This window comes from Lissotriton vulgaris, chromosome 3_2 (genome assembly GCF_964263255.1).
Source record: "Lissotriton vulgaris chromosome 3_2, aLisVul1.2, whole genome shotgun sequence".
Taxonomy (NCBI): Eukaryota; Metazoa; Chordata; class Amphibia; order Caudata; family Salamandridae; genus Lissotriton; species Lissotriton vulgaris.
In genome coordinates this window covers 24460841-24476513 of record NC_141690.1, presented here as the reverse complement: position 1 = coordinate 24476513, position 15673 = coordinate 24460841, and the positions used below count along the sequence as shown (strand labels likewise).

Genomic DNA, 15673 nt, shown 5'->3' with positions numbered 1-15673 from the left:
CGCGCCGCAGCATTCTGCACCCTTTGCAGCCTAGTAGCCTCCGCCTGATTCACTCCGAGCAGCAGCGCACTCCCATAGTCCAGCCGGGAAAGGATGGAGGCTTGGACCACCAGTTGCCGAGTAGGGGGATCGAAGAATTTGAGGACTGGTCTCAGTCCTCGCAGAATACCATAACAGGTAGCTGCAATCTTCTTTGTGTGGCTGGTAAAGGAGAGTGTGGGATCCAGCCAAACCCTCAAGTTCTTAACTTCGGCAGCTGGGATGGGAGTCACCCCCAATTCTGGAGGCCACCACTGGTCTCCCCAGAGTTCCGCCTGCTTCCCTAGGATCAGGACCTCGTTTTTTTTGGCATTTAACTGCAAGCAGTTAGTGCGCATCCACTTTGCCACGGCTATGAGTCCTGCGCGGAATCTGGGAGCATTCACCTCAGGGTCCCCACTGAGTGTCACCGCCAGCTGCGTGTCGTCGGCATACGATGTCATGGTTAAGCCACATTGTCTGACGACTGCAGCCAGCGGTTTCACATATAAGTTGAACAGAGTGGGGCTCAACGCCGAACCCTGAGGCACTCCCAGCCCCAAAGGATGGAAGGAGGACTGACCAGGTGGAATAGCCACTTTAAAAAACTGGTCCGAAAGGAAAGAGCGAAACCATTGGAGAGCCGTCCCCTCAATTCCCACTTCCTCCAGACGCCGCATCAGAATGTCATGAGACACCGTGTCAAACGCGGCGCTCAAATCTAACAAGAGGAGCGCCGCTGTCTGCCCCGCATCCAGCACCGTACGCAAGTGCTCAGTCATAAAGAGCAGTGCAGTTTCGGTGCTGTGTTGTGCACGAAAACCATTCTGGCTCTCGTCTAGAATATTATTACGAGAGAGGTGGGCAGACAAGATGGAGTTCACGTGTGCCTCAATGACCTTGGCGGTCCAGGGCAGGAGGGAGATGGGACGATAATTTTCAGGTAGCAGGGGATCCAGATTAGGCTTCTTTAAAATGGGGCTGACCCCTGCCTGCTTCCAGGAAGAAGGGACCACGCCCGCAGTGAGTGATAGATTAATCAAATCCAATATAGGCTCACGACAAAGGGGCGGGAGAAGGTTAAATAGTTCTGGCTTCAGCGGATCTAATGGAGAGCCAGATTTAATTTTGAGGCTCAGAGTGTCAAAAGCTTCGTCAGACATAACAGGCAAGGAGGACAGGGTTTCATGGACCATAGCCATCACACCAGTAGGCTCAGCACCAGGCACAGATGGCATAAATCCTCGGTAGATTGCCTGCACCTTCTCCACGAAAAAGGATGCCAAACTTTCACAGTGAGAGTCCGTGCAGATTTCTAACGAGGTGGCCCGTTTCCCCACAAGGTCTTTGAGAACCTTAAAGATTAATTTAGATGGGTTAGGGCTGCTCAGAAACTCAGAAGCATAGTATGCGGCCCGGGTTTGGCAGATTGCCCTGTGATATATCTTAAGCTGGGCAAAGTACAGAGATTTTAAAGTGGGATCAAAGGATTTCCTCCAGGCCCTCTCAGCTTGCCGGCACGTTCTCTTGAGCTCGGCAAGAGTATCATTATACCATGGGCTGTGCGTTTTAGCGTGGCATTTTGACCAGCGCATTGGTATAAGAGAATCAAGGGCAGCTAGGACCCAGTTGCAAAACTGCTCATATCCTTGTTCCACATTCAGCAGATTGCCCAGGGGCTGCGCCTCCAAGATCTTAACAAACTCCTCTAGCTTGAGCTTACGCCAATTTCTTTTAAGGGTCAGTCTGTCCACAGGTTTAAATTGTGGGTCATCTAAAGGGCAGGAAACTTTAACCAACAGGTGATCAGTCCAACCTACCACCATCGGGTCAGATACCCTAGCCCGATCCAGTGTGGTAAAGAAGGGGTCAAGGATGTGACCTCCTATGTGGGTAGGGGAGGTAACTAGTTGGTTCAATTGCAAGGCTTCAAGATCTGCTAACAAGGAACTGATGGGTGAAGATGACGTCTGATCAAGATGTATATTGAGGTCACCTACGATGTTAAAATTAGCACATCTAGGAGCTAAAGAGCTGACCACGTCAGCAAGAGCGGCCTTGAAGACAGTGTCATTCCCTGGTGGGCGGTAGATAAGCAGACCGCTAAGGGTGAACTGATGACTGAAGGTGACCTTAAAAGAAGCGCTCTCGCACATCGGTAGATCAAGAGCTTTCCAATCAACCGGAAAGCAAGATTTTGTCGCCATGGCTATGCCACCCCCCCTAGACGTGCGGTTGAGAGTAAACACTGTATAGGTGGAAGGGAATGCCAGATTGATTATAGCAGTATCTGCGTCCTGAAGCCAAGTCTCAGTGAGAAAGACAAGGTCAGGAGAATCCTTATCGATCATGTCACGTAGGGACTGATGGTGCTTGACCAATTATCTCACGTTCAGGCTCCATATGCTGAGTACACGCTCAGTGATGTTAGTACAAGTACTTAGGGCAATCCTTTCAACAGAGCTCACCCCAGTGGGGGTATCAAGAGAAAGACTGCCACAGGCACAGTCATAAGGACCCGAGAGTGGGAGCACCGAATCATGAACACACACCGAAAGCCCGTCTCGAATAGAAAGGAGATCGGCGCGATTGTACCTGATCGTCGCAGTATTATGCATGGTGGTATGGTGGCTAAAAGCCAGAGTCCATAACCCGCACCCACTACCTCGACGCGGACGAGCGCAGACGGGCAGGACTCTGGCACGACTCCCGCTAAGCGACGGCGTCCCACTGCGCGTTCCCGCTGCGCGGGAGAGGACGACTTTAAATAGGCGTCGCAATGAGCAGCTCGAGCGTCGGGACGCTCCAAGATGGCGCCCGCCAAAATGATCACTCACCCAATCCAAGATGGCGCCCACAAGAATCCAACCCCAGGACCCGGACCCGCCAAATGGCGGTGCGTATTCCACAAATTACGTGCAGGTAAGGGGACGAGTGCCCAGGCAAAGTAGTGAGATAAAAGCAAGGGAAAAATCAAATCAAAAGAACCAAAATACACTAAAGGTCGTGTTAAAAATCGCAGCGCACTGGCAGCGCGACCTGCGCTAATGCAGCACCCAATCAGCCTTATACAAAGTAAGTGGAAGAGGACTGATCCATGTTTTCACAACAATAAAAAAGTGGACTGAGCTAGAAGTTACCTACAATAACAGAAAGAGAATCTCTACAGTGGCCATCTTGTCATGGACCGTTATTCCACTGCCTTCTCAACTTACTGCACTGAAAAGGCCTGGTAAACCCCCACCCTGGCATGGGCATATGACTAACAGCCCCGCACTTTGCTTTCGCTGCTCATTTAAGTCAGGCCATCCTGGCGCAGCAGCTCTTTCCGTAAGCAAATCTTGATAGTAGTGCAGTCCTGGGGATATATCTCAACGCAAACCGACCGCTAGGGCGGTAGCTTCATCACTCGCCCCAGCATGGTTGAGCCCCCTTGACCTCCACGGGAGACAATTACTTTACCGTTATCTATCCTTGTAATCTCTCCTAATCCGCCTCCAAAGCCCTTAAACACTCCATCCTGAAAAGTCCTCCTGAGACCCTGATATCTGATCATCGTCTCTGCGTAAACCAGGACACTGTCATCAACAACTTGATCTTCCATTCCAGGAAAACGTCTCTCTGGCGCAATACCTTCTTGAGCCTCCTCAAAGTACAAGAAGCAAGGAACATCTCTCATGGAAAAAAGCTCTCAAACATTTGCTCCTCAAACCTACGTGCTGACTTTACTATCACCTTATACCACAGCAGCACTATCCTGTTGCAAGGACCTTCCAAAAACCTCATCAAATTTTCAGACCACTTCACCCTCCTTAAAAAACGTGTTCACAACCCGTCTCAGTCCTCGTTCCCGCCGCTTCACCTCTTGCCCACCCCGCCAAGTGTACCTTGCCTCTCACCGACCACTCTCGCTAGTGACCACGTCCGTGGGCGACGCGGCCCCGTCACCCTGTCACCTACACATGCCAACCACTGTGCATCCATAACACTGAACCTAGACCTCCTAGCAATCCCTTCTCCGTCGGCCTTCGAAACCCCCCCTAGGGCCTACCTCTCAGGTCAACCCAGCCCCGATATCACACATCCAGCACATACCACCAGAAGCGTCCCTAAACCCTTAACCTCCTGCCCATGTAATCTCTCTGCACTCCGGGCTACTGACACTCCTACTAGGGCCTACAACACTAGTATGGAAAAGCCAAACAGGACCCAGAACACTGGTCGATTTAGCCCCAACACCAGGCTGCAAACTCAGACAGACAAAATCACTCCCACCCCTTCGCCTCCTGTCCGCAAGATTATCCCTCTCATAGGGAGGCTGACCGACCACCTAAATCCACCTGTAGGCCACCAGCACATACTATCAGAACAGCCCCCTTGCAAATGACCCCCTACTTGCCAGAACATACCTCTCTTGAGATATTGATAATCTTCACCGCACATCCTCCAAATTAACAAGGAGCATCCACAAATCGATTCTGGACCTAACGCACCTCCTTCACATCACAGAACTTCCCTTTTCGTATCTCTGGCTCTCTCAGAATGCAACCCACATCCTCTTCACGAAGCGCCTCCTTCACCCACTATCACTATCCCTGAGACACTTGCGCCCACGCAAACAACCCTGCTACCTCTCGGAGGAGGAAATTCTTGCTCTCCTCCACACCTACAAACCCACCTCTGGCACGACCAATCCCTCTGAACTCACAGAGGAAAAAGTGTCTGACCTCCTCAGTAGTGACAACTCTGCCTTGACAACCCCACGCCCCTTACACCTGAGGGAGGAACACCCTATCTGCACAGTTGCAACCAACCCTAACAGATCTGCTACCCTCCGCATAGGAGGGGTGGTCAACAGCAACCTAGCTAAAGTTCCCACCGCTGCTGCTACCCTCGACAATCACTCCTAACCCTCCCTAGCCGGCCTCCTAATAAACTGCTGGTCAGCTGTAAAGCATGCATCTGATGTCGCCGACCTCATCCTGAGTCATAAGTCGGACCTAGCGATCTTGACTGAATCCTGGCTCAAGGAATCCTCATAGTACTACCTAGACCTCTTAGTCCCACACAACTATAACATCGTAAGGATGGAAAGGCGCCCAAAGAAAAAAGGGGGTGGCATTGGCTGTATCCACAGATCCAACCTCCTTGTTATGGAACTGCCAGTGGACCCTACAGACTCCTGCGAATATCTTGCGCTCTGCATCTCCAACAACACGTCTCAGCTATGCAAACTTCACCTCTTTTACAACCCCCCAGGCAAGAGCGACTCCTTTACGGACCTCCTCATGGAAATCATCACAGCCAAGGTTTCTCCAAACTCTAATGCCATTTTCCTTGGCAACTTTAACCTGCACTGGAATGATCCTAAGGACCCTCAGGTCAATGCCATCAGAGATTTCTTGGCCGATCAAGCACTTATCCAAGCCTGCTCCCTCACCAATCATTCAAAATGCACCACTCTAGACTAGATCTTTGCTAAGGAATCAGCTGTCAAACTTATCCCTATTGACCCCAGCGATTGGTCTGACCACCACGCCATCACCTTCCTCCTGCCCAACGCCCACAAAACATGGACACCTCAACTGTGATTCCCAAACGATGGGTTAGAGACACTAAGAACCTCGATCACGAGAAACTGGCAGCACGTTGTGTGTCTGACCCCCCCTCAGTGCACCTCGGTCGACAACCTAGCGATTCATTAAACCTCAACCATATCCAACATTCTCGATGGCCTGGCACCTCTAAAATTAAAAAGTACCCAGGCCAAAGACCAAAATCCCTGGTTCAGCGGATCCCTCAACAAGGAGAGGAGATCCCTTCGACAGACTGAACGAAACTGGAAACAACACCCTTCATCAGCACATCTAAAACTTCTGCGCCGGGCCAGAAATGCGTACAATAAGAAAATCCTCAATACTAAAAAAGAATTCTTCAGATCTGCACTGGAAAATACCAAAAATCGACCTCGCAAGCTGTTTGACTTGGTCAAAACACCAATCCAACAAACTAGCAAAAACTACCAAAGAAACACCTAAACCCCTAATGTTGGACCCGGCTCGTTGGGCAGGTTCACCCCTAGACTTTTTGCTTTTTCCTAGCCTGTTTATGGAACCTGGTGTTGGTGATTTTAGGCCTCTGCGCACTTTTTCACTGTGGTACAGTGTAAAGTGCTTGAGCTCTCTGTGTATGTATGGTGAGTGACCTGCCCTCCCATAGGAATGAATGGGGAATATGTATGCCCATGGTTGTTCCTGATGTGTGGGGAGTGCAGGGGTGAGTTTGGTATGTATGAACTCGTGAGAATGAATGCTGCAAAATGATATATGCGGCATGACTGTGTCTAGTCTAGAAGTACTACTTTTGGAAGTTGGCATATTTGTGTAAGTTGGTGCTGGCGTGTGATTGGCTGGTGAGCCTGGCCCAGAGTGCCTGGGACTGCTTGTGGATTGACTGTCTGGTTTGAGGATGACAGAGGCTAGAGAGCCCAGGAGGTTGTCTGAAGTCAGCCCATGGATGAAAGGCAGCATCTGCTGCCAGGGAAGTGGGAGGAGATGGCACCTGATAGTGAAGGGCTGTGCCTGCCTAACTACAAAGCTGGCTCCACCTCCCGCTGGGCGACTGTCACCTCTGTCCCTGATACTGAAGGGGACTTCCCTCTAAACCAGTCCAGCTGGTTCTCACACTGAGACTTCAAAGACTTTTCACTGTATAAGAAGTGGCTGTGTCCCCTTCCAAAATGTTCTTGTTTCTGACTTGAATCTGCCAGGGGCATGCTCCTGGATATTTGATGGACTTCTGGGAGACCCTTCTGCCTTGCCTGGCCTGAGGGGAGACTTTGTTTTGGCCCTGGAAGCCTTGTCCTGTAATACCCTGCAGCTGCTAGGACCCTCCTTGCTGTGGGGGTCCTTTCTGGGGCGTTTTGGTGCTTTCTGGGCTCTCCAGCGCCTCGTGGGCGCTTTCTTATCCTGATTGCTGGCAGAGCGCTGTGGTTATCCCGTGGGGGGAAGCGCTCCTGCCCTGTGACTGTCCGAGTGCTTCGTGTGCACTCTTATCTGATTTGCGGGTGCCACCCCGACTATGGCGCCCTTTGCGAGTGCCTACCTTGCTTATCTATTTTATTTTACTTTCGAGGGTGCCCAGCCCTTGTTTTGCCCCCGTAATCACCGCCGCGGCCCGAGCCGCGCCAAAAATGGCCGCACAGGAAGTCAGGCAGCGTTGCGCCTGACCATAGGCGGGACTTCCGGGTTGCAGAGGAAGTCCCGCCCCATTGCCGCGCTGTGATTGGCCGCTGGCAGCGAGAGGAGAGTGACCGAGAGCGTCTGAGCGCGCCGGGGGGGCTCCGTGGTGGAAGAGGAGCCCCGCGCTGGCCAGAAGAAGAGGCCGCCGCGTCGGAGTCCCGGTGAGTGGAGGCTTCGTGTTGGTGCCGGTTTAGAGGCACTGCTTCAGGGCGGCCCCGGATGGCAGGGGGCCGCCCCAACGGTGTGTATAGCCTGAGACGGCTCTGTGGGCATTACTTGAGAGTCCCGAGAGGCTCCGTAGGGTCACGTGATGGCACCAGTGCACTACCCAGGATGTTCAGGGTAGTTAGGGTGGCCCCGAATGGCAGTGGGTCGCCCCACCATTCTCCTCGGGCGCAGATGGCTCCAACGAGGGGGCAGAAGAGCAAGGAGGGGCGCCGGGACACATTGTCGGTGTCCGCCCCTCCCCAGTAGCGCGAGCTCGCGCTCATGGTCAGTGTGAAGCCACGAGGGCTTCAAGGGCGGCCCCGGTTGGCAGTGGGTCGCCCCAACGCTTGGAGAGTCCAGGGAGGCTCCAGGGGGCATGTTGCTTTAGAGCCAGTGTGGCTCCAACGTTTGACCAGTGTTGGCCAGAGCCTGTGTGGCTCCAACGTGCGCAGTGTTTGTTTTAGAGCCTGTGTGGCTCAGGTGGCGCAGATTTGTTCTAGGGGCTACTGAGAGCCCTGCCACAGCTTTTTGATCCCAGCTGCCCAGCACTTTGTGGGCGGCTGCCACGTTTAGGTTTTTGTACTTTTGAAACTGGCGCTGCATGGCAGCGCACCCTGACTTTGGACTCAGGGCATCTTTGCCCCACAAGGCCAGTTGGCCTAGGGACTGCCACAGGTGGTGGCTTATGTAAGTTAAGCGCAATGTGATTCCTATGTTTTTAATAGTGATCGCCTACTGTGTGTTTTTGCGCTATTGTGTTGTTCTGGCACCTCTGAATGTTCTTAGGCATCATGTGTCTTTCTTTCCATGCGCTGCACCTCTGAATGTTTAGTCATCATGTGTCTTCTTGCGCTGCACCCCTGAATGTATTTTATTGCATCATGTGCTTTATTCTTAACACCTCTGAATGCTTTAGGCATCATGTGTTTCTTTTATTACTCCTCTGAATGTAGGTTATTGCATCATGGGTAATGTGTTCTTTTCCTAGACCCCTAAACGCTGAGTGATACTTAGGTGGTTGTCTTTTCTACTCCTCTGAATGTAGGTTTATTGCATCATGAGTAATGTATACTTTCTTAGACCCCTAAATGCTGTGTGATACTTAGGTGGTTCTTCTTTTGTAGTACAGGTGGTCCTAGTAAGGTCCTGGTTCCTGTTACCAGTGGTCACTGCTTGTTATCTTTGATTATTATTTTATGTTACATTTACTCTTTATTCTAGAAGTGATTTCATATTCTACATTTTATCTAGAAGTACTATATCTGATTCTGACAGGCGCCCATGTGGCCCTGTCTTGTGTACATAATCCCTGTGAATATTGCCCGTGCCAGTTGGCACAATGTATATGTGTGACTCTATCTGATATGTTTTTACAATACAAAAGTTATTTTTATAATAACCTTGTGTGGAGTCTCTTTTGTGGTGTGCCTAGTATGTTGTTGCTGTTGTGCGCTGGCGCAAATGCTTTACACATTGCCTCCGAGTTTAGCCTTACTGCTTGTGCCAAGCTACCAAGGGGGTGAGCAGGGGTTATCTTGGCGTGTGACTTCCTTGCCCTGACTAGAATGGTGGTTTCTGCCTGGCTTTGGCGTCAGCCTTAGCCTACCAGAAATAGCCAGTTCTAACACCTAATATCAAGCGAGGAATTCTCTTCCTTCTTATGTGACAAAATCTAAACCTGCCTGCTCCACCTGCTCACTCCGTGCTATCCTCCCAAACCTCATCCAAAAACCTAGCACACTGGTCCAAGTTTAAAACCTATGACAAACATTCTGTCTCGAGAATTCTTGCCTCCTTAAATCTGAACAATCACTTTAATGATCCTCTCCCCTGTAACTGCCTAGCTGCCGCATCTCAGGCTATCATCCCTTCCTGGGCCTCAATAATCAATGCCTCTCTCCTACAGGTCTCAATTCCTGACTCACTCAAGGCTGGCCAAGTTATCTCCATCCTAAAAAAAACAACGCTGGACCCTGCCTCCGCCGAGAACTGTAGACCCATATCCAACATGCCTCTCCTTGCCAAAGTTCTGGAAACATGTGTGCAACAGTAGCTGAGCCAACACATCAACAACGTTCACCTGCTGGATGACTTCCAATCAGGTTTCAGACCTGGACACCGCACGGAAACCACCCTCCTCCACATAGTGGATGACGCCCTCCAAGCCCTCGACCTAGGCAAAACCTGTCTCCTAATCCTCCTAGACCTGTCCTCTGCTTTTGATACAGTTAACCACGAAATACTCCTAGAACGCCTCAAACTCAGGATGGGGTTGGATGGCCTCTTCAACCTTTACTTTGAACCACTCACTGAGGTGCTACATGCCGCCAACATCGCCTACCTTATGTACGCGGAAGATACTCAGATCTACATAAAAATCTCTTCCCCTGAGGACATTCTCTCCCTGACCGAGGCCCTGAAGCTGACAGTTCACTGGCTCACCGCCACCAGCTAAAGCTCAACGCAAATAAAACTGAATTTCTCCTGATCTCCCTACCCAAACCCAATCCAGACATCCAGGAATAGATCAAGACCATCACAGCAAAAAACTGCCCTCCTACCATTGTTGACTCGGCAAAATCTCTTGGAATAACCCTTGACGGCAGACTGAACATGCACAACCATATAAATTTGATGGCCAAATTCCACCTGAGTTACCTAAGAAACCTAAACCCCTTCCTCGATGTGGCCGACCTTAAAACGGCAACCCATGCAGTAGTCATTTCCAGACTAGAATATAGATGCTCTACTCTCGCAGGGCTACCCAAGAACTCCCTGGCCCTATTGAAAGCCTGCCTCCACGCCGCCGCCAGACTTCTAACTAGCTCAAAGAAATTCAACCACATCTCTCCCACCTCAAAAGCTCTGCACTGGCTTCTCCTAGAGGCCAGAACCCAATTTAAACTGGCCTGCATTAATCACAAAGCCCTTCTCTCCAATTCCCCTTTATTTCTTGCACAAAAACCCGTGGTATCCGGAGGAGCCAGAAACTCTCGATCTGCCAAAGACCCGCTGCTGCAATCAGCACGCTCCGGAAGAAAAAACCTACAATCGGGCCTTCTCTGGGGCCGCGCCAAGACCTTGGAACTCTCTCCCACCTGCCAACAGAAAACTTCCGTCCTTGGCACACTTTAAGAAGGAAACCAAAACCGTCTTTATGGGAAAATACCTCGCCTAAAATCACCGCATCGACTTGCCCCACTCTCCGGATGATACTTATTCTGCACTCCTGGACATCTCCCCAAGAGCTGAGACTGTGTGCCTTCTTGTATAATGTATCTACCTGTTTTAATTTTTATATCACAAGTAGCCTGGACTTTAAACTAGGTGCTTTTCCTGTATAATGTATTCCCTACCTTTCCCAATTTGATCCCTCCTGTCCCTGTCTGGTATACTACCCCTTAATCCTGTAAAGCGCTCTGATACCCTCACGCGTATAGTTTGCGCTCTATTAAAATAATAAAATAATAAAATAAAATGTAGTATCAATGTACTAGGAACTTACAAGTAAATTCAAAGTGCCAATTGGGTGTAAGCCAAAGTTACCATGTTGTAGGGAGTGAGCATACTCACTTTAGCACTGACTAGCAGTGGTAAAGTGCACAGAGTCCTAGATCAGCAAAATACGAGGAGTAAGGCCAAACGTTAGAGGGAGGACCACCCTAAGGTTGACAGGCCTACCAACTACCATTGATTAGCATTTGCTTGAAATTGTGCATTACTACAAGTCTTTTTTTTAACGTACAAAGGTGAAAGGGAATTTCATTTAAAAAATAATCTCATTTTTAATGTGCATTTGTTATGTTATATTTTTTAATAATAGGCTAATATTGCACTGTGGTGTATCTACTAAATAATTTGTCTTCTTTTTTATTTTAGTTTCATTGTTCTGCGTCTTTCTTCAGCCATGGACAGTGCACACCTTATTCAATTTATTAAATTGCTCGAAGAGGCTACTCAGAGCACTATGGTGAATGTGGTATTGTACAGAAAAAGAGAGAATGAAAATAAAGCAATAGTTGAAGTGATTCCCAGCAAAGAGCTGAATTTGGAGATTCTCAGCTTGCAAGATGAAGGATACTCTGGACCCCCAGAACCATCTGAGAAAATAGCACTGCGAGAAGGAGAGCAGATTATTTTCAACTTCAAAGGGAACATATGTGCTTCAGGTAAAGTATGCATTTTATTAAAGTGCAAAGATGAAACAAATAAACAGACGAAAACAATAAATGCAGGGAGAATTTTAAGGCCAAGTATGTGAGAGCAAAGCAGCACTGCAAAATACAAGGTTGCCAGTTGCTGATTACTAAATATCCTTGCCTAATATAGGGGGTTATTACGATGGCAGATGAACTTCAGTCTGCCCACCATCGTCCCAGGGATAGGGACCTCCCACCTATGTGGTGGTGGTCATGCACCACAAATGACAATGCGGCTGCCACCATGGCAGCCGCAAAAGGCAGTTTTAGCATTGTGGCAGGGGCTGCTGCCTGCAGCACCTTCCGAGATGTTAAAAAAGCATGTTTAGTTCTTCCTGCACTACGTGGCAGGCACCACGTGTGCCTGCCACCTGGTGCAGGGAAATGTAGGGGGGCACCATAGATGCAGCTCAAGTACAAAACAATAGTCCCCCTACACAAGAGGGGCCCACCAACCTTTCCACCACAGAGGACCGTCATGGAAAGGTTGGCAGGATGCAGCATCCTAATGTGGCGGGCGGTGCCTGCTAGGCACCACCACCATTCTAGGGATGCTGGCCTTGTCTGACAGTCAATCATAACAATTGCCTGTGTCGGACCCGTGGCGGGTGGGCTCTCCGCCTGCCAGCACACCGTCTACCATCCTTATCTGACAGGCTGAGAATGCCCTTACTACACCGGTGAACCCGCCACCTGCAGGCTGCCGGTGACAGGTTCACTGCCATCGTAATCAGGCCCATTGTGTGGGATTGTGGCAAAAGCATTGCATTCTCATAAGCCTAGATTATAATCATAAATGTCCTTCTGCAATCTGAAATAAGTTGCTTCAAAGCGGTTTACTTCCTTGTATGTCAAATAACTTTCCCTTGGTATATTTATCATTGAGAGTTATTGTTGCCTACCTCAGTAGTTCCAATTTCTTTTCTAAAAGAATAACGGTTATTGGTGTAGATATGAAACTTGCATTTTCCTCATCAGTCTTTATGCAATGAGCTACACAAAAAATAGAAAATGTGGCATGAGCTGTAGTATCAATTTCATAATTTAGTATTCAGTTCTACAACTCTCACGATAAAAAGTATATTATCTCTTTGCTTTTTCTCAATATTAGATTTTAAAATTAAACTCTAAAGAACATGTTTTCACGTCATGAGGTTGATTTGGGCTTGCAGAGATACAAACATAAAACAGATATTCAAAAACATATATCTGTGGCACAAGCAAGAATACACTGACATACTTTACCGCAGAGGTTTAAGTGTTCAGCAATTTCATCTGCCTTTCAACTTTTTCTTATTTCATCTCCAATCTCATCTTCTGTATTTTTCACCCCTCTTATCAATCTCTCCCGGCACTTCATTCTTCATTGGAAGTTTAGTATTTGTGTTTTATGAATGTCAAGATGTAACCGTGAACTCTCTCTAATAGTTTGTGGCTTGTAAAGGCTTTTGTATCTTGTATAGACTTCACAAAGATGTTTCAATAGTCTGATTCATGGCAGCGCCCGTTAAACTATAAAGTTGGCGGTAGAGTCACAAATCACCCTAAACAATTCTGGTAAATGATTTATGCTGACTCAATTTGCAAAGAGTAACCTCAAAGGCAAATGCCATGCAGCTGCATTTGATAAAACAAACTGCTTTTCCTGGTGTCGATTTGTTAGCACTAGTTTTCCCTTTGGCTTTTCTTTCAGAATCGTATATGTGCCTTTTAACTTACATACTGACTGTCTCCTGATATCAAAAATTAGCCCAATAGCCATTCTACTTTTAAATCCCACTTCCTTTCTCTCCTTTTGATTCAAGAGTAAGATAGAAAATATTTCCATGCAAAAACTGGAACAGAATGCTGATGTACGGAAGTGGAAATGTAAAAGCCATCAATGAAAGACAATTATATTCAAACTTATGGCAAATATATAAACTACAGTATCTAAAAACATCAACGAAATTAATCGGTGGCAGTGTACCTCATGAAGAAGCATGAGAGCGGAAAGTAATCTTGTCACATGCACGTTACAAACTAATGGCTACCAAGAGTGTAGTGGTGGGCCTCAGCAAGGCCTACCAGTGCTAGGGGTTCGCCCTTCTCTGCACAAGTCCTCAGACCAATAGGATAAAAGTTGGCACAGAAACTGAAATAGAAGACAAAGTATTTATTAACCTCATGAGGTGGAACTACATTCACACAACACCCTTCGGTAGTGTATGAAGTAGTACACTGAATGGAAGGAGCTTGGTCCTTTTATACCCACACAGGGGCTCTAAAGAAGGCGGTACAAGTACAAGGAAAGGTTTCAGGTACATATAAGGTCATACAGAAAATGCACAGTCAACAAGTGGGAGGAGCTAACAGTTGCTATTTCTGGTGATCACATCCTGACATTTACAGACTAGGGACAGCTGCAATGACAGCTGCAAGCTCAACTGAGCATGTGCGAAGCAGAAGAGGCTAAATATAACCTGTCTCTAGGCAGATTTCAAGAGTAGACAACAGCAAGGTAGGACAGAGCACATGGCACGCACGTGGTAGCACAAGGAAAACAAGATGGCTGCCAGAAATACAAAATGGATTCCACAAAACGGACAAGATAGGCTCTAAATACAGGATGGCTTCTGCTAATGCTAACCCAATCACTGCCAAATTACAACAGACAACCCTTTTAGCATTAGCTGAAGACATTTGTTCATCTGGGGTAATCTAGATATGCATCCTGTACATCGATGCTCATGAGTTCAGTGACCTCTTTATTTAGCATTTGTTGGGCTTTTATTTCTGCAACATTTCTCTTGGCAGGTGTACAAGCAATGATGCAAATAGAGCAAAGCATAGGACCACAATGTATACATATGAAGCATGTAATTAGTATCACCAATACTATACATAGCATAGTCAGTAGCTTCCATCCCCAAGTAATAAAGAGTGTCCACATCCAATTTGAAAAAGTCCATGTACCAGTCTCTAGAAGAATCTATGCAGCAATCTTATGTAGTTTAGAGATTGCATCATATACTGAAGCCGAGTGATCCGGAATGAAAACACAACTGCTGCCAATGATGCGACATGCACCCCCTCGATCAGCCAAAATCACATCAAGCACCATGCGATTCTGGAGTTCTACAATCCTCGCAACTTGCAGCTCTTCTGCAATGTTCCCAAGTGACATAGCTGTCTGATTAGTACCAGCTTCCACAACTCTAGTCAATTGTCTTATTTTCCTGCTGTTTAATGCAGCACCTACAAAGAAAAACACGCCTAAATTGAAATCAACATATTGTTGCAGAGTGGTGTCAGTCTGGTCCACTTCATCCATACTTATTGTTCTCTTATTTCTGTTTTTGGAAATATCATTGTACAGTCGGAAATCACAATGATAAGATGCAGGTGCCAAAAACACATGGGGCAACAGGAAGGACACGCCAGACCAACCAACAGGTAGTTGATAATATCCCATGTTGCCGCATACAAAGTAGGTATTATGTGAGGCCGTAAAACTGCTATTATTGGCACCTTCAATAGTCAGTACCACTGTACACTCACTCCTTCCTACTGGGATTCTTCCAAAACTGCCTTTACATAAATCTGCTTTAGCTCTGATCACAGAAATCACAAAAGGTCCATTGTTCTTAATAGTTCTCATATTCGTGAAGACATATGGGGGCCGATTCCGATCCTGGTAAAAAACCGCCCGTATGATTCGTATCCGGAGCCCTTTCCGTACGAATCGTACCCATCCGCCTGAGTCGCGTATTACGATCCGCATTCCGTGAATCCGTCCGAATCGCTGCGGTCCGTGCGTATTGCAAGGCTCAAACCGTGAACCGTACGACTCGTACACACGCCGTACGACCCGACGAGTACGATCCGGACCGGGGAATCAGGACGCGATTCGTACGGTCCACGTCAGGTAAGGGCGATTCGTACGGAAAAGTGCATAATCACATACACATGGTAAAGCGTACCCCCCATGATCGCAGGGGTACGGCGGGCACCCCTGCGATCATGGGG

General features: G+C 48.1%; 1 protein-coding gene across 1 annotated transcript in view; it reads left to right on the top strand.

Annotated features, from left to right (window-relative positions):
* DTHD1 (death domain containing 1) overlaps positions 1-15673 on the top strand; it is a 468974-nt gene that overhangs the window by 294779 nt on the left and 158522 nt on the right. The window contains exon 7 of the mRNA XM_086964002.1: positions 11346-11635. Within this exon, the coding sequence (XP_086820128.1) occupies positions 11346-11635 (290 nt within the window). The remainder of the gene's footprint in view (positions 1-11345; positions 11636-15673) is intronic.